Here is an 18,326-nt window from a genome sequence, read left to right as displayed (position 1 = left end):
GGGGGGAGGCCGGAAGCGGCGCGCGATGGAGCTGAGTGAGATGCTGTATACAACGTCCGAGTACATCGAGACGTGCGGGGCCTGCAGGCGGGGGAGCAGCCCGGGAGCGCCGGGACCTCGCGGGGGGGGCGGCGGGCGGTGGGGACCGGCTCCCTGCCCTGCGCCCCAGCCGGGGCCGCTGTCATCGTGCCGCAGCGCCGCTCTCAGGGCGGCGGGGCCATGGCAGCCTCTGGCCCGTGCAGCAGGTGCTGGGGCGGCACCCGGGGCCAGGCCCGTGCTCCCAGTATCCTGCCGCTGAGCGTGGCAGATGATGGACAGGGCCAGTATCAAGTGATCCATCCCCTGTCCTGCAGCCAGAGGTTTAGGGACCCCCAGAGCACGGCGTTGTGTCCCTGACCATCTTGGCTCTGTGAACTTACCTAGTGCTTTTATGAACCTGCTTATACTTTGGGCCTCCACAACATCCCCTGGTAACAAGTCCACAGGTTGACTATGCCTGGTGTTGACTATTTTTGTTTGCCTTTTAATTTCAGCTGGCAACCCCTCCTTCTTGTGTTATGGGAAGGGGTAAATAACACTTGCCTGTTCACTTTCTCAACAGCTCTAGCACATCCTCCCTTAGTTCCCTCTTTTGAAGCTGAGCAGTTCCTCTCATTTTAATCTCTCCTTGTGTGGAACCTGTTCTATACCCCTCGTAATTTCTGTTGTACTTTTCTGTACCTTTTCCAATTCTTATATATACACACACTCTTTCTTTCTCTGTCTGAGATAAGGGCAACCAGAACTGCATGCAGCACTCAAGGTGTGAGCGTACCATGGATTAATATAGGGGCATTATGATATTTTCTGTTTTATTAGTTGTCCCTTTTTTAATGATTCTCAACATTCTGTTCACTTTTTTGACTGCAGCTGCACATTGAACAAATGTTTACAGAGAACTATGCATGATGACTCCCAAGATCTCTTTCTTGAGTGGTAACTGCTAATTTAGAACCCATTATTTTTTCCAATGTGCATCACTTTGCCCTTATCAACATGAATTTCATCTGCCGTTTGGTTGCCAAGTCACTCGTTTTTTTAAAGATCCCTTTGTAACTCTTTGCAGTCAACTTTAGACTTAACTATCTTGAGTAATTTAATATTTCCAAATTTTGCCACCTCACTGTTCATCCCATTTCACTATCATTTATGAATATGTTGACAGCACAGGTCTCAGTATAGTTCCTTGGGGGACCCTGCTATTTGCCTATCTCCATTGTGAAAACTGATAATTTATTCCTACTCCTTTTTCCTATCATTTGACCAGTTACTGATCCATGAGAGAACCTTCTCTCTTATTCCATGAATGCTTAGTTTGCTTCATTTCTCAGAACTCCCACAGGAGACGTGGCCCTGTCCTAAGGAGCATCCAGTCCAAGGGCTGGTCTTGACACATAGGTAAGGGATGATTGCAGAGCAGACAGGAGGATGTGGGTCCTGATCTCTGCATCTGAACTAGGTGCACACAGGTTTTGGTGTACAAGGCATCCAGGCAACCCTTGGCTGTGAGAGCTCCCACTCCAGAAGAGCAGGCTGCACTGGGAGGCTCAAAAGAAGGAGTTACCTGAGATTTAACAGTCTCTTTTTCGTCTTAGTCAAGTTTTTGTTTTTCCTACTTGCAGGCCTCCAAATCAGGGGGCTTTAGGACAGAGGAGTATGACGAGGGTGATGGCCTAGCACATCTATCACTTCTTCCTTTAATTCTTTAAATTACAATATTACAGTCCTGGAGCAAAGTCCCAATGGAAGATTTACTGCCAGAAGAGAGCCTGAAGAAGAGATTCAGTGGAGGACAGTGGATTATTCAGCTGATACTACGTTGGATCTTGCCTAAGGACTAACATCCAGGAGTCCTGGAGGCAGCGTTAAAGCATTCTGTTTGCAAACTATGTGTTATAAAATTCTATAGTGAAGGTTCATTATAATAAAGTACCCCACACAATCCACAGGTATAATAAGACTTTTGTATCACAAGGATGTATTTCTGTCACTGATCATCTCTCTGTCTCTTGGTTTCCCTCAGGCATCTGGCAACAAAGTCAGCAGACAGTCTGTGCTCTGTGGAAGCCAGAACATAGTTCTGAATGGAAAGGTGGGTAATACCAAGTCACTGGTGTACTTTTTGTAAAATTGAGCATTTCTGTGGTTTACAGTCAAACTCTCATGTGATAAATTGTATAATCAACTGACCACACTTCAGTTTGTTATGAAATATACTCAAGGCCAAATACCCAATGTCAGTCAGTTTAATATGGTACAGGAAAAAGGTTCTGTACAATACAGTCTCTGAGAAGCCATGGCATGCAGTGATGTTGCATTCATCTTATGCAAGTGGTATGCTCCCCAAATTATACATTTTATCTGATATTATTTATATGATGATTTTACAAGTTGTATATATCTTTACATGTCACTAAAGTCTAACCCATCAGGTCCATCTCCTAGTTTTCCATCCCTGCCCATCCTGGATAACAGCTACTGATGTACCTATGCTCCATGAACTTATCTAGTTCTTTTTGTGTCCCAGTTCCCTACTTTGTTGTCCTGTTCCTTCCTTGTCTTTGCTTTGGATACTAGCGTTCAAGGTACTGGTCCGTGAAGGTACTGCCCTAACTAGTACTGAGACATACAACAAATACATCTGCAGATGTGTGTGGATAATAGATATTAATAATATGATCCATATTTGTTAGCCAGCATATAATAGTCAACACATGGCACATGTAGCTTCCTTGCAAATGAGCTTTATGTTTCTAACCCTTTGCCTTTCACGTTATTTTTCACTCCCAGATTTCGTTCCTAGTACTGTGTTCTTCTAGTGCAGTTCTTCTGATTCATCTCACATACTTATTTTATTGATCACCATTGTCATCCTCTCTAATATTTTTTCTGTCAACTGGAAGGAAGTGTTAACTAATGCTTAGAACAGGATTCTTAGATTCCAAGACCAGAAGGGAACCTGTGATCATCTAGTCTGACCTCCTGCATAACACAGGCCATAGAACTTCCCCAAAATAATTCCTAGAGCAGAGATTTTAGAATAATATTCAATCATAATTTTAAAAATGTGGGTGATGTAGAATCCACCACGACCCTGGGTAATTGTTCCAATGGTTCTCACTGTTAAAAATGTACATCTTATTTACAGTCTGAATTTATCTAGCTTCAACTTCTAGCTGTTGGATCAATTGCAGTATTGGGATCCAAAATCTCTGCACCTGCTGTGTAGCCTTTGGGCAAGCTGCTTAACCTTTCTGTGCCTCAGCCTGACTACTGGTGGAGTGGAGATAAGAACTGACCCCTTTGTATGTTGTCTTGAGGCTTCACTAATTTGTCTTAGGATGCTCTCATGAAAGGGACTTTGGCAGTGAATCTGCATTTTCTGTTCTCATTCATGTGGTTTGCTCTATAGGGCCACGATTCATATACTAATATGTGCCAGTGACAAAAGTTGGTGATCCTTGGGCCCAACGGAGCCCTGCTGGAAGATATAATTTAATTGAAGTTACACTTGTTGATCCATATGGCCCTATATAGTATAATAAAGCTTACTGAAAACATTGGCAGAACTTGAACTCATTTGGCTCTCTTTCTCTTGTTACCCAGACGATAGTTATGAATGATTGTATTATTCGTGGTGATCTGGCAAACGTAAGAGTTGGACGCCACTGTGTTGTGAAAAGCCGCAGTGTCATCAGGCCGCCTTTCAAGAAATTCAGCAAGGGGTAGGAGTGTCTATTTTTTCTGTGCTATGCTGTGAGGCTTGTTAAACTGAAAGGTGACCTTAGAAGCTTTGGATTTGTTAAGAGCTGAACTCAGGGGGACTGTTTCTGTTGCTACAGTTTTGTATAAATCCTCCTAAATCAGCATTTTATCCTATTCCCTGCTCTGCTTTGTGGGTCAGTACTCCTATCAAATTGCAGCATGGAAGTCACTGGACTGAACTCAGAGACATAGGTGAAGGAGAGGCTGACCTATTTATTTTAAATGTACATATTTGCAATCTTTACATCTAAATATATTTTGCTAGTAGCTAGGATTCTTAAACAATTCTGTTTAAACTCTTCAGTTCACCTTTTAAAAATACTCACGCAATGGGAAATACTTACTCCTTTTCTAAGTCTTGAATGCAGCCTGGGACTAGCGCACACTTTTCCAGTGCACCTCAGCCAGATCTAACTATTTTACTACCATATTTTAATAATGGCTATAAAGGAGGAATCTTGCATTGTACAATATATGTCTCAGATCTCTGGTACTGGAGATAACTAGGCTGGAATATTATTATTTGTCGGGTCTGTTTATTTGTCCCTTGGTGTCTGTGGTTATTTAACATGGATCAGTTTGGGGATGTTTTTCCATGCATCAGGCTACTATACTTCCTTCTTTCAAGACCAGCCTCTGCCCTGGATGCAGTCTGTAAGAAACATCTATAAGATGCCTATAGGAAATCAGCCAGTTAATGATGGCTAGGCTGTAGAGCAGTTGAGGATACCAAGTGGTTGCTTATTTGTAACAGAAAAAGACGTGTATGTTTGTATGTTACCTGTCATGTGTGGCCCAATCCTGCAATGAGAGGTGAACCAGGGATCCCTGCACTCACGTGAAGCCTCACTGGAGTCAGCTGGGCCCATCTGACTGCAGTGATTGCTCGTGTATAGACATTGAGGGATCCAGGGCTTTAGATACTGTATTCCAGCCATAGTCTCCGAGGGTTGAGGAATTTCTAATATAAACTACATGCTTGAAATGAATTTAACTTTAAAATACCCTGTCAGACTTACTTTCTGCATCAAAAGAAGCAAAATGGGCACAACCCTTTTTTTCCTTTGCAGTTTACCTCTTATGACTAGTATCTAATATCTTGGCTGAAGCGTTGGAAAAAGAAATCCCTTATAGATTCCCATGTCTAAATGCACACTCAACCCACTGGCCTTCATTTAAATCTAATCTGAACATAGAGCTGTCCTTTGGGACCATGTTTCAGCTATAGATATTTTGCATTAACCTTCGTACCCAGTCATGGGCTATTATGGCCTTATCAATGTTTATCAGTGGATGGCTCTAAAAGGATTAAAATCACTTAATCATTATGAACTTTCAGACATCACTGCTTTATTCTTCTCATTTCTGTTTCCTATTGGGGATCCTAATTCAAAATGCTTTAACAGGCAGCTGACCTAAAGCTTCTAAACAGCATGTTAAGTCCAGAAAATGTCAGACTTTGTGTGTTCAGTGTCCTAGCTGTCTGCTTGGAATTGAATAGTTAAAATTCAGTATTCAAAAAAGAACAAATTTAATGTGTTTTTTTTTTTTTCCCTCCTGTGGAGTTTTAAATACAGATAGTTGCTTCATTATTTGAGCCCATTTGTGACAGCCAGAGAGGTACCTCTGCCCTGAAAAGCTTATGGTCTGTTGGGGCAGCATCACAAACCAGTTAGTGTTAATGCTTTATTCAGCCATAGCCAGCTCTCAACCTCATTCCCTCTCCCTCTGGCACAAGAGACATGCAGGAAACAAAGCTGGAGTGCATCATGTAACAATCTCTGGCCAGCAGCTCAGACAGCATAATTTAGAGCAGCTCTTGGGCTGCTATTTTAGACCCCATCCAGTCCCAGGAGCAAAGGGGATTTATAGCCACTTTTGTCCACCTTCCTTCCTCTAAGTAGAGCTCGGACAAACCCAGGGATTCAGACCTTAAATAGTTTTTAAAAACACCATTTGGTGATATTTTCATATGGCCACAGAATCTTCTACTGTGACTGTTACAAGGTGCCTGGTTTGCAAACTGTAGCAGGACAGAATTTAGTTCCTGAGCAAATGAATGAACCCAGTCCATGGCTGTGCCCCTAGGGATGTCCTGCTCGAACACTCCGATTCCAGCACGCTGCCTGAGCAGTAAAGTATCTGGTGCACTAGTAACGCAGGCCCATTAAAGAGCTTCTAGAGTTAGAAGGCAGCAATACTTGAACTTCTCCCAGTTTGTAACAAGTGAGCTGGAAGGATGGTCCAGTGGACCTGACACCCAGGTTCAATTACCTGATACACCATAGGCTTCCTACGTGACCTCCAGCAAGCCACCCAGGCTCTCTGTGCCTCAGTTCCCCATCTGTGCAATGGGGAGAACATCACTGCCCTTCTCGGGGGGATGTTGAGAGGATAAATGCATTAAAAGATTGTGAGGTGCTTAGATATTGTGGAGACGAGGGCCAGACAAGCACCTCAGGCAGAATGTCCTTGAAGTCTTGGCTGGCAGGACCTACTTATATCCCTGCAGGCTGCTTTGGCTTCTCTTTGTGTCCCCTTCCTTCTCTCTCCCTGCACTAACTCCTATTGCAAGGAGTTAATGGCTATCAGCTGGCCTGGTTTGAAAAGTTGCTTGATCATCATGAGGAATTAATATGAAATGCACCATTACTGGCCACCTCTGTCTTGGTTCCAGGCCCTGCCTTTGGCAAGCTGGTGGGGGTGGGGACACTTACATGATTTGGGGTTTAATGCTATTGTGGATTCATCAGTGCTGCAGACCCTGAGCAAATAACCCCTTCTCCTTCTCCAGAGTTGCTTTCTTCCCTCTCCACATTGGTGATCATGTCTTTATAGAAGAAGACTGCGTTGTCAATGCAGCCCAGATTGGCTCCTACGTTCACATAGGCAAGAACTGTGTCATTGTAAGTACGCATGGTCAGTCTTTCTTTAAACACCTCAAATACAGATAAGAACTTGTACTTCCTTTTGCTGGCTCAGAGCATCAGGGAAATTCCCATCCTTGAGTTAAGAGAGATGGACTAACTTTGGATTGGACCAGAGGTTCCCATACACTGGAACAGATGCTAGCCAGGGGTGATCTGTATTGCCTTGAACGGTCTCCACTTTGATCACTGTCCTCATGTAACAACCACTCCCTCAGCTTGGAGTGTGAAAACTCTTTGAGGGCAGAGACTGTGCTCTTTTGTATTGAGAATGCTTCTAAAGTGAAGGTGCTACCAAAAATGTAACTGGTCCCTCAGGCTTCTGGGCTAAATATAAAGGTGGAGCTTAGCATGAGGAGTCTGTGCTGGATCCCAATGCACCTGTGCTGCATGCCTCCCACTCAGGTGTGTACGCGCTCTGCTCTGTGATTGAGCTTGAGATTGGGCTTTGGTGAAGGCCAGAGCACACACAGCTGACTGGGAAACAGCAAGTGCTAGCAGTGTTCTGAAATTGACACAGTAACTTAGGTCTGGGAAGCCTTGAATAATAGGTCTAAGGCAAGTGTGGGGTTTGCCTGACCATGCCCAAGGGGGTCATTTGTGTAATTGACTATGCAGTTAGTGACACTGCCTTATTTTAGTTGAGAACAACTTCTGAATTCTACATTTATACCTACTGATAATGCTAGATCCTGCAGCTTACTCAGCTGCTTCAGAGGAAGAAAGGCAGCCTGTTAGTAGAAGTTCAGATTAACACTAGATCTTTCTCATCACAGACATCAAACACTGCAAAGCCACATTTTCTTCTGCTCCATACAAAACGTGGAGTTGGGGGAGGTGCCAGCATGTACTACCTGGAAATGATCAGAGCTAGCTGGGAAGGCAGGAATGAGCCAGTGGTACAAAGAGGGAAGACTGCAATAATGTCTTTAAATGGCTTGAGGCTGACAGCAGGCAAAAATGGGGGTGGGTGTAATTAAATAAAGTAAAAGGCCCTTTCTGGGGCCTGTAACCTTATTACCTGAGACACCTTCAGTTTCTTCTCTCCAAGAGTAACTGGTGCAGGCAGGAGAGGCCCCAAGGGCTCCTTTTTCGGAGCCCATGTCCCAGGGGTATCTCTCTCCCTCTCTCAAGGCAAACCAGGCTAGAAGACATTAGAAAAGCCTCATGACATACAATGGTATTGTGAGGCCTCTATAGCTCCTATCTGTCTGCAATGAATGGCCAACAAATGATTCCCATTAGGAATGGCTTTCTGTATCAGTTGGCAGTTTATCATCAAGATTAATGTGCAGTTTGCTGTATCATCATTCGGTTAAATGAATATATGGAGCACTAATTGCTAATCGTTTCAGACAGGCTGCCAAGCGTCTTTGAACAGTGTGACTCTTTCAAAAAGGTTAATGTCCTGAGTTGCATTAAATATTGCAGCAATTTCAGTCTAATTGCTGTTGCCTGTTTCAAAGACATGCGTGTTCTTTTCAAACATTGTGTTTACACGAGGCTAGACAAGTGGATGTTCCTATTAATTGCTATTTGTTTCTGGGCTTTGTCTGCCTCTGTAAGCCAAATAAGAGCAGTTGGATTGTCAGCATGCATTAGGAATTGTTGATGTCAGGGTATCCAGAGGAGAGTGCGCGTTTCACAGAGGTACAAGTGGAGCTCAGCACAGGTATAGATAATGCCATACAGTCAAGGTTATTGACTACTGCAGTGGGGAATATTTCGCCCAGTTCCTACATGGTTAGGACTACCAATTCCCACTTGAATATCTACTTACCTGAAGTGACTTGTTTTAGTATGCAAATCCCTACTATGCATTTATGAGGAACACACAGATTTTTCCACACAGAAGACAATCTCTGCTAGTATGTGTTGATCTGTAAAACATGAAAGATTGCCATGTATGTTAATGAACAAAAAGTTATTGTTGGCCAAAGCTACATAAAACATTTTTATTCCAGCCTGAAGTGTATGAAAGCAAAGAGAAAGTCTAGTAACTCTGTACTGAGTGCACTAATGATTTCTAGACTGCCAGCATGGCAGTAAGGGCTTATCTATACTAAACAGTTTTGCTGCTTTAATTATGCTGATATAATTTAAGGGGCATTTGCTGTTTTGTGTCGATGGAGTATAAGGGCAACATACCAGTATAGCTAATTTTGCTTCCCAAAGCAGAAATAAGCTATGCCCGTATAAGGTAACTTTATCCAGTATAACTGCATCCATTCTAGGGCTTATACCAGGACAACTATTGGTAAAAAAAATCACCCCCCAACCCACCTAGTTATGCTGGTGTAACGTCTAGTATAGACCAGGCCTAATAGTGAAATCAGCAATCCAAGCTGAGAGGAGACGAACCCCGGGCTGCAGGCAGATGTCTTGCTTCTTATAAAAAGCCCTCGCAGCAGCTTTGACTAATCAAGAGCAGTCAGACTCACTTTTGAATATTAGAGACATGAGTAGGAGTAAGACAAAGTGTGTTTTTGTTGTTGTTATACAATCAAATGGAATCTGGTCTTTGTTTTAGGGTCGTAGGTGTGTTTTGAAAGACTGCTGCAAAATTCTAGCCAACACAGTTCTACCCCCTGAAACCGTGGTCCCGCCTTTTACAGTCTTTTCAGGCTGCCCAGGTAAAGTCCATTTAATTTTACTTCCAGTATAAATTCAGCTAACGTATATCCTGATATTTAAAAGAAATACAACACATTGATGTGGAGAAGGCCAGGTAGGCTCCTTGGTTGCACTGTCTTATAGTAAGAGTGGGGAGGGAAGTGCTCAGATAAATGAAAAGTAGCAGTTCTAACCAGTGGAACTCACTGTCTCAGGATGTTATTGGGAGAGGAGTTCAGGATGAGTAAGCATAGCATCTGCACATTCAGTAGCTAGGCTTATACAGCTAGGGCCTGTCAGTCTGATTGCCAGCTTGGACCATTCTTAGTTACGGAATCACTTCCCAGCAGAGCTCAGAATCAGCAACGTGGCCTATCAAGCATCCAGCATTCCACAGGCAGTTCTGCTTTGGCATCAAGAAAGAGTCTCCTCTTCTCTCCCATATGATCTGGATTTGCAGGTGCCTCCATAAACACAGCGGGAGAGAATTCTGTTAGACCACTGTGCATCTGCTACCTGCATGGGCAGATGCTCCAAACTAAAGCCTGTGAATGCTCCTGTTAGACTACCCATCTGTGCTGGTACGGAGCCCACCCCAACAGCACTGCTGACCATACTGGCAGTGTAAATGTTCCAGGCATTTGGAAACAGCTGTGCTGGAAAGGTCAACGTAACCTTTGTTCCCTTGGTTACTAGCCTTTCTTTAGGAAAGAGCTTTCATGACCCTTGTTTATCTAGGGTGGGTGTAAGCCATGAAGGGATCTAGCTGGAGACAGGCTGCTTTACTGCATCTCGTGGGGAAGCCACACTATTGTGTTGATCTACATGAGAGCAGTGTCCCTACACAAGCCCATCGGTTGCTGTTTAACCTGCAGTATATAGAGCATAAATACTAGTTGAGAAGCTGAATAAAACTCTCCCAGGCTCATTGCTTCCCAAGAGAACATGTGCACTCATGCTCCTCTTGGTTTTTCAGGGCTCTTCTCTGGAGAACTCCCAGAATGCACCCAAGAGCTGATGATGGATGTTACAAAGAGCTATTACCAGAAGTTCTTGCCACTTACTCAGGTCTAGTAGCCTATTTACTGTGTTTCAGAGAAGTAAAGGCACTACAGGGAGCTTTGGGGAGGGGAGGGATGTTTAGTGAGCTCTGCTGTTTGGAGTGGCATGTCCTCGCTCTGTGTTATTAACGCTGTAGCTCCAGCAAGCAGAACCTTGTGAAAAGTTGCTGTGCCATGTTTAAACTTTGTATATTTACTCAAATGTATTTTGTTCCATATTGTCTGTGAGGTGCGCCAGTAAACGTTTTGGGGTTGGAGTGCAGTTACAATTCCCACTAGACTAATGCATCCTGCTGCTGTTGAGCAATGAGGCAGGACCCTACTGTAAATACTTCCTAGCTAAAGTGAATCGCATATATCTGTTCTGTTCAGCCTGACAGTGTGTCTGACTGTTAAAAATAACCTTTGCTCTCGAACAGAGAGGCTGTGTGGCCAGCATCCTCATTAAGAGTGACTACTGTAAATACTTACTAAGAGCCAGGATTTTCCTTCATCTCCCCTGTAGCCCATGCACCGAGATTCTCTTCCACGCTAAGAATAGAACATCTTCTGCCTCCCTTAGCTCACTTCAAAGCTTTCAGTAACCTAGCTTCCCTGACTCCTACCCCACAGGCCTATGGGCAGAGCCTGGGCTTTCTCTGCCCTGTCTGAAGGGAAACATCTCACCAGCTGGTAACTTCTAGCAGTAGAGACATTTACCTCCACTAATCCCAAATGCCTTGCAGGGTTAGTTTTCATGGCTGATGCCCATTTTATTTCTGAGCATCATGCAGCTCAGTCTCAGCTGGGATTATAGAAAGAGGATGCCCTCCACTGCACTGAATTATCTGGAACCAAGAGTGGGGAGTGTGGCATTTATCCAGGGTTGCAGTACTGCATGGGGCAGAGCCTGTTGGCAGCTTTTACTTGCAGTGTAAAACTGTAACATGAAAAAATCAAAAATCTCTAGAAAAAGTAGGGAGTGGCATTTTGGGCACTGTTCAGCAGACACTAGGCATAATTCTTATGGAGGTAGCGTGTGTGCCTAACTCACATGAGGCTACAAACTCCACACACCTGACTCCTGTAGGGTGGGCCCTGCCAAGGATAGAGTCTCTTTTTGTTAGATTGTATTCAACCTTAGCATTACCCCTTCCCTGCTGAATGTGGGGGCCTCTGGGTGGTCTCCTGCACTGACTGGGGAGCCAGGGTGCATGGCATTAGTGTTGTAGGCGTGTGGTGGTGCGAATAGGTGCAAAGGGCCTTTAGCTGTTTTGTATCACGTAGGGCTCTGATACACATTAACTAACTAGCAGCTATATAAATACTACCTGTGTTGTAACTATGGTTAATCAAATGTAACACCACTGTCTGAGTTGTTTGTATTTTTTCCTGTACATAAATTAAAAGCCTCTTATATGGGTCAAGTGACTTGAAAGTTGTAACTTTCCAAATCAAATTGCTCTGAAAGCAGAGTAAGCTGTCTGCCAAGGGCACTGAGTTCCTGCTGTGTTGATGGACTCATTCCACATTCTATTGTTCAGAGACAGGCACCTGAGCTAATACCAGGCATTTAGTTTGAGTGCATTAAAGAGCCTCTTGCATCACCAGAAACAGAATAACTTGTGCTGTTGCTGTCTGTTTCACCTGTATACCTAGAAACAGAAAAATAAAAATTCAGGGCCATTGACGGGAAACTGTCCTGAAAAACTCTGATAAACACCTACCGACCTTGCACAAAACTGTTCACTCAGTTTTAATGTGATAACAGGCTCCAGCCAAAAAATACTACTAGCTCCAGCCAGGTAGAGAATGGAAGGTGGGTATAAACAGTTGCATGAAGGTAAGAACCCTCCAGTTTTGCCAAGTACAATTAAAAGAGGCAGTTAGAGGCAAAGGCATCCTTTAAAAACTGGAATTCCAACCCTAGTGAGGAAAACAGAAAGGAACATAAACTCTGGCAAATCAAGTATAATTAGGCAGGTCAAAAAAGAATTTAAAAAGCAACTAGCAAAAGACAAACTAACAACAATTTTTGGTTTTAACTATATCAGAAGCAGGAGGCCTGTCAAACAATCAGTGGGGCCACTGGAAGATTGAAGTGCTAAAGAGCAGTCAGGGAAGACAAGGCCAGTGTGGAGAAGCTAAATGAATTCTTTGCATTGGTCTTCACTGCAGAGAGGGTGAGGGAGATTCCCACACTTGAGCCATTCCTTTTTAGGTGACAAATCTGACAAAATTTCCCTGATTGAGGTGTCAATAGTTGAGTTTTTGGAACAAATTGATTAATTAAAGAGTAATAGGTCACCAGCATCAGATGGTTTTCACCCACAAGTTCTGAAGGAACTCGTATGTGAAGTTGCAAAACTACTAACGGTGGCATGTAACTTATTGCTTCAATCAGCTTCTGTACCAGGTGACTGGAGGATAGCTAATGTGACTCTGGTTTTTAAAAAAGGCTTCCGAGATAATCCTGGCAATTGCAGGCTGGAAGACTTGACTTCAGTACCAGGCAAACTGGTTGAAACTCTAGTAAAGAACAGAATTATCAAACACATGGATGGACACGATATGTTGGGAGGAAAGTCAACCCAGCTTTTGTATAGGGAAATCACGCCTCACCAAACTACTAGAATTCTTTGAGGTTGTCAGCATGCATGTGAATAAGAGTGATACAGTGTACATGGATTGTCAGAAAGCCTTTGACGAGGTCCCTCACCAAAAGCTCTTAAGCAAAGTGAGCAGTCATGGAATGAGAGGGGAAAGTCGTCTCATGGATCAGTAACTGGTTACAAAATAGGAAATAAAGGGTTGACTAAATGGACAGTTTTCAGAATGGAGAGAGGTAAACAGCAGGATCCCCCAAGGATCTGTACTGGGACCAGTTCAACATATTCATAAATGATCTGGCAGAAGGGTTTCAGAGTGGTAGTCGTGTTAGTCTGTATCAACAGAAGGGGTACACAGGGAGGTGGCAAAGTTTGCAGATGATACAAAATTACTCAAGATAATTAAATCCAGAGCTGTGAAGAGTTAAAAAGGGACCTCTGAAAATTGGGTTATAGGGCAACAAAATGGCAGATGAAATTCAGTTTTCAGTGCAAAGTAATGCATATTGGAAAAAAATAGTCCCAACTATACATACAAAATGCTGGGAACTAGATTATCTTTACCACTCAAGAAAAATTTTGGAGTCCTCGTGGTTAGTTCTCTGTAACAATTTGTTCAGTGTGCAGCAGCAGTCAAAAAAAACTAACAGAATGCTAGGAACCATTAGGTATTGTATGCAGTTCTAGTCAACCCATTTCAAAAAATGTATTAAAATTAGAAAAATGTACAGAAAAGGTCAACAAAAATGATTAGGGGTATGGACCAACTTCCATATGCGGAGAGATTAAAGAAGACAAGACTTCATCTTAAAATAAGATGACTGAGGCGGGATATCATAGAGGTCTATACATCCTAAATGGTGTGAAGAAAGTGAATAGGGAAGTGTTATTTACCCCTTCACACAACACAAGAACCAGGGGTCACCTACTGAAATTAACAGGCAGCAGGTTTAAAACAAACATAAGGAAGTCCTACTTCACAGAACACACAGTCAGCTTGTGGAACTCATTGCCAGGGGATGTTGTGAAGGGTAAAGTAAAAGTAAAAGAATTAGAGAAGTCCATGGAGGTTAGGCCCATCAACGGCTATCGCCAAGATGGTCAGGGATGCAGCCCTGTGCTCTGGGTGTCCATAAACCTCCAAACTGGGACTGGATGACAGAGTATGCATCAGTTGATATATTGCCCTGTTCTGTTCGTGCCCTGTGAAGTCCCTGGCACAGGCCACTGTCAGAAGCCAGGATACTGGGCTAGATGGACCCATTGGTCCAATGCAATGTGGCCGGTTTTATATTCTTAATCCCTTGGAGTTAATTGAAAAGTCACACTCGTAAGAAAACCAAATGCAGTGTGGAGCCTTGCCACAAAATGAGCCCCACTGATATGCAGTGAGTTTCAAGTCTGAAGAGCTGATGCCAATTGCCCACTTTAGCTTTAATTCCTCCCACTGACCCTTAAAGAGTAGGGAAATAAAGAAGAGCCCTGCTGCTAGAAGGGGAGTGAAGAGATTGTTTCTGAAACAGGCAGCCGGCCACAAATGTAGCCCACCCTTATCCTTAACAGGGAGGTGTAGGTTATGGAGACTCCATCTCCCAGCATGCCATATTCCAGCTGAAACTGTGGTAGTCCCGTCTCTTAAAGAGCTGGGGTGTCTATCCTCAAGTGTTATCCTAATTCCAGTTTGGAAATTGCATTCCGCCTACATCAATTATCTTGGAAATGTTAGTTGGACACAGCATCCTTTGGTTCCTGTCACTTTACCAAGGCGCACTGTTAAACGGCACCCGCCCCCATCCTGAGCTGATGGTATCCAGCAACAGGTGAAATGATATCTACAGCTGTCTGCAATGGCCCTGCAGCACGAGACTTTCTTACCCTGATTATCGTTACTAGAAATGAGAGTCCTGAGGGTACCGGCCCATTTTAAAATCCAGCCAGTTTCTCTCTCCAGCCCTGAAGTGTGAGCACCCCCAACCCTCTGCAATAGTTCTCTTGTTGCTGCCTCAGGCGCTTGGCAATGCCCCTGTTTTCTTCTGACACTAATTTTCTAGGAGGGTGGGATTCCTTTTCTACCTGCTCCTCAGCCCAACCAACACTGGCAGGCCCCCTGAGATCTGATATTACATGAGAACTAAAATGACACAGGGTTGGTGTAGTGGCTGTTGGATCCTCCAGTGCTGTGGTCCTATTAAGCCCTGTCTACACGGGGCTTCAAAAAGAGCATGTTTTTGGTTTAAACCCATTCAAAGGGTATCTTAATACCTGGTTCTGTATTGGCGAACCAGATCCATTCAGTGGGTGCAACTGTATTTAAGTAGAGTTTAATACAGGGGTTCTTAAACTGGGGCTCGGGACCCCTCAGGGGTCGCAAGGTCATTACATGGGGGGGTTGCGAGCTGTCAGCCTCCACCCCAAACCCTGCTTGCCTCCAGCATTTATAATGGTGTTAAATTTATTAAAAAGAGTGTTTAATTTATTTGGGGGGTGGCACTCAGAGGCTTGCAATGTGAAAGGGGTCACCAGTAAAAAATTTTGAGACCCACTGGTTTAAGTAGGGTGACCAGATGTTAAGGGGAAAATATAGGGACTGCCACGGGGGTGGGGGGGGTGGGATGTTTTGTTTTTTTACACTCACTCGTCCGGGAGTTCGGCGGCAATTCAGCGAAGAGTCCTTCAATCGTGGTCAGTCTTCGGCGGGGGGTAATAAACGTTGCTGCCAAAGACAGAAGCACCTGCTGCCGAAATACCACTGAAGATCGTCCATGACTGAAGGACTCTCCGCCGAACTGCCGCCAAAGAGCAGGAAGCAAAATATCAGGACAAATGGCTTCCTGGCCATACTCTGGTCAGGACACGGGACAAACTCCTCAAAATCGGGTTATCGGGACGTCTGGTCACCCTAGGTTTAAGAAACCCTGTGAAACTGGGCCTCGGGCCAGATGTCGCTGGAGGCTTAAAGAGCTCTACTGTACATCTCTCCTTTGAGTCACCTTGCCTGGGTTTAATGTGATGAAAAGGTGACAGTGGGCCAGGGCCTGCTGCCTTTTCACTTGAGCAGAGCAAGTCTTAAGTCAGATGTTCTTTGCATGGGAGGACATTGTGTCCTGTTGCTAAGTGAGCTTAACTGCTGAAAGGATTTGATCCTCCAGTCTATTCCCCTCATGGCCTCTCCATAGAGAAGCAAGAGCTATGTACTGTGCAGCTGCCATGATACAGGCACATAGATTGATGCCTGGAAGATCACATGCCCCAACATACTTAAACTACTGAGCTTCTTGCATGATCACATGGAGATTAGACACTGAGTAGCTGCAGTAACATGTTAAGTCACATTGCAGAGTGGCACCCAGGCTACCAACTGTCTCTTTGCTGACTGACCAAGGCAGTTCTGTGCTTGGCAAGAAGGGTCCAGCTCTAGGTGTGTTACCATGATGTCCACTTCAGAGTTTCAACACCACACAGGGCATTTCACAAGGATTTCTTGATTGGTGACCACAGCTGGGCATCAGGAAGTTAGGGAAGGAAGACTAAATAAAGGGAAAAACCCTGTTGGAAGATGGGAGCTACTTTTGGGGGGTGGAATTAAGGGGGTGTGGTCAAAAGCCATTTGGATGAGCTATGGGACCTGCCATGCTTCCCCACACACCTGACTGGAGCTGCCTAGTGCTGTGGTGTGTTAGCACAGCTGTCCAGCCGGGGGCCTGCAGTTGCAGCGCTGTCCAGGCATGTGTCCGCCTGGAATCCCCTTTTACCATACTGAGCTGCCACACTGCTGCCTCAATGACCATCTGTTTTGTTGTCTTTGTTAAGGTGGCCTCTGCCAGGGCCTAAAAACCAAGTCACCAGCAAAGACCTCACAAATGCAGCCCTGTTAAAATCCCCCAGATCTGGCCCTTTTAACCTCCATCCTCTGGAGCATCGCTCTATCCGGGCTTGTCTCTGAAGCTCTGTCTGCTGGCTAGCTGCACTGGCTGGAATGATGAAGTGTCCCTAGGTTGGTGCCTGCCACCACTGCCTCTTGGGAGTTGTTGTTTCCTGATATCTACAATTAGCCTGATACAGTAGAATGAACCACAACTTTCATGAGGAGGCTTTGCTGCACAGACCTGGAGCAAACGGCCACAGTGGAGCTAGTTGGCTTTGCGGGCAATGGAGACTCCGCTACTGGATTCCTCTGTTCAGGAACCTTTTAAAAACATTCTCACTTGCTTAAACAATAAACCAGCCCTGCATTCTGCCACCATACTGTTTTGTGGGCCACGAATTGCATTACATTCAGCATTACACCATGCTCGCGTGCTTTGTTTGAGAAATAAACACTGCTCAGAAACGTAACAAAATCAGAGCTTTAGGAAGCCGCCTTCTCCCAGCCTGTGCTTCCAGGATAGCTGGGGTCAGCCACAAAGGAGCTTTCGCTATCACTCCAAGCCTTACGAGCACTGGGTAAGTGCTGGTTATCAAAGGTCCCTGCCACGAGACGGAATGGGCCCCAGGAGCATTGCTGGGGGTCAGACCTGCTCTACAAAGACAGGAGCCCCCAGGCCAGGCTGGGGATTTCCTGGAATGAGTTGAGCCATTGGCTGCAATATTAGTGACCTGCAGGGCTTAGTGTTGGCTCCTAACGTGTGCCCAACACTCCAGTTTCGGATGAGCCATGAACTCTCAAGTCCCTTCTAGAAAAGATCTTAATGCCTCTAGCTTGAGGTACCAATTAGCCAGTATTTATTTAAACTTAGCAGCAGCGTCTCCTGGGAGGGGCTGGCTAACTGTTTACAAAGGTGTCTTGTACCAGCTGGGGCTGTGTCATCCTCAAACTCCTGGAGTTAAATGAAGCTGGTTCGGTCAATGGGGAGGGGAAGCCAGGACAGGGATATTTGTAAATTAACATATAAAACACTGACCTGACCCCTGTTTACAGTTCATGCGAGCCTTTAGCGGTGAACAGAGCTTCTAGGAAATTCGGGGGGCCCTAGGCCCAGCCAGCTCGCAGGGCAGAGCCAGACACACCGGGCACATGGGCCTTTTCCCCTGTCATGGTATAAAGGGAGCAGGAACTCATTCCGCTGGAACAGACATGGAGCTTAGGTGTCCAATGGCAATTCCCGGCTGCTGCAAGGAGCAGGCTTTGGGCAGGTACCAGCTGTGGGCTAGCAATGTCACTGTGCAAGGCTCCAGCTAGCGAGTGTGCTGCCCTGAAACAGAGGCAAGGTGGCTTGCATTTGCTGGGGGTGGTGCCTGCCTGCCTGCGACTGAGCAAAACAGCTGACTGGATGCCAGAGGCATTGCTTCCTGTAGACCTGCACGGGCATCCACTGGATTGCTCTCCAGAGGGG

General features: G+C 44.9%; 1 protein-coding gene across 1 annotated transcript; it reads left to right on the top strand.

Annotated features, from left to right (window-relative positions):
* Positions 1-5: 5 nt before the first annotated feature.
* DCTN5 (dynactin subunit 5) lies at positions 6-17,238 on the top strand. The gene is made up of 7 exons (XM_032766200.2): positions 6-73; positions 2,063-2,131; positions 3,646-3,764; positions 6,599-6,710; positions 9,262-9,364; positions 10,321-10,412; positions 16,804-17,238. Exons 1-7 carry the CDS (start codon positions 26-28, stop codon positions 16,822-16,824), a joined length of 564 nt encoding a protein of 187 aa, XP_032622091.1. The 5' UTR covers positions 6-25; the 3' UTR covers positions 16,825-17,238.
* The last annotated feature ends 1,088 nt before the right edge of the window (positions 17,239-18,326 follow it).

Source organism: Chelonoidis abingdonii, chromosome 9, assembly GCF_003597395.2.
Source record: "Chelonoidis abingdonii isolate Lonesome George chromosome 9, CheloAbing_2.0, whole genome shotgun sequence".
Classification (NCBI taxonomy): domain Eukaryota; kingdom Metazoa; phylum Chordata; order Testudines; family Testudinidae; genus Chelonoidis; species Chelonoidis abingdonii.
Note: the sequence above shows the minus strand (reverse complement) of the source record. Positions and strands in the feature narration are given on the sequence as shown.

Coding starts and splice junctions, on each gene's coding strand:
- DCTN5 (XM_032766200.2), top strand. CDS start 26: ATGGAGCTGAGTGAGATGCTGTATACAACGTCCGAGTACATCGAGACG. Junction 2,132..3,645: donor ACATAGTTCTGAATGGAAAG/GTGGGTAATACC, acceptor CTTGTTACCCAG/ACGATAGTTATGAATGATTG. Junction 10,413..16,803: donor AGTTCTTGCCACTTACTCAG/GTCTAGTAGCCT, acceptor GTCTTTGTTAAG/GTGGCCTCTGCCAGGGCCTA.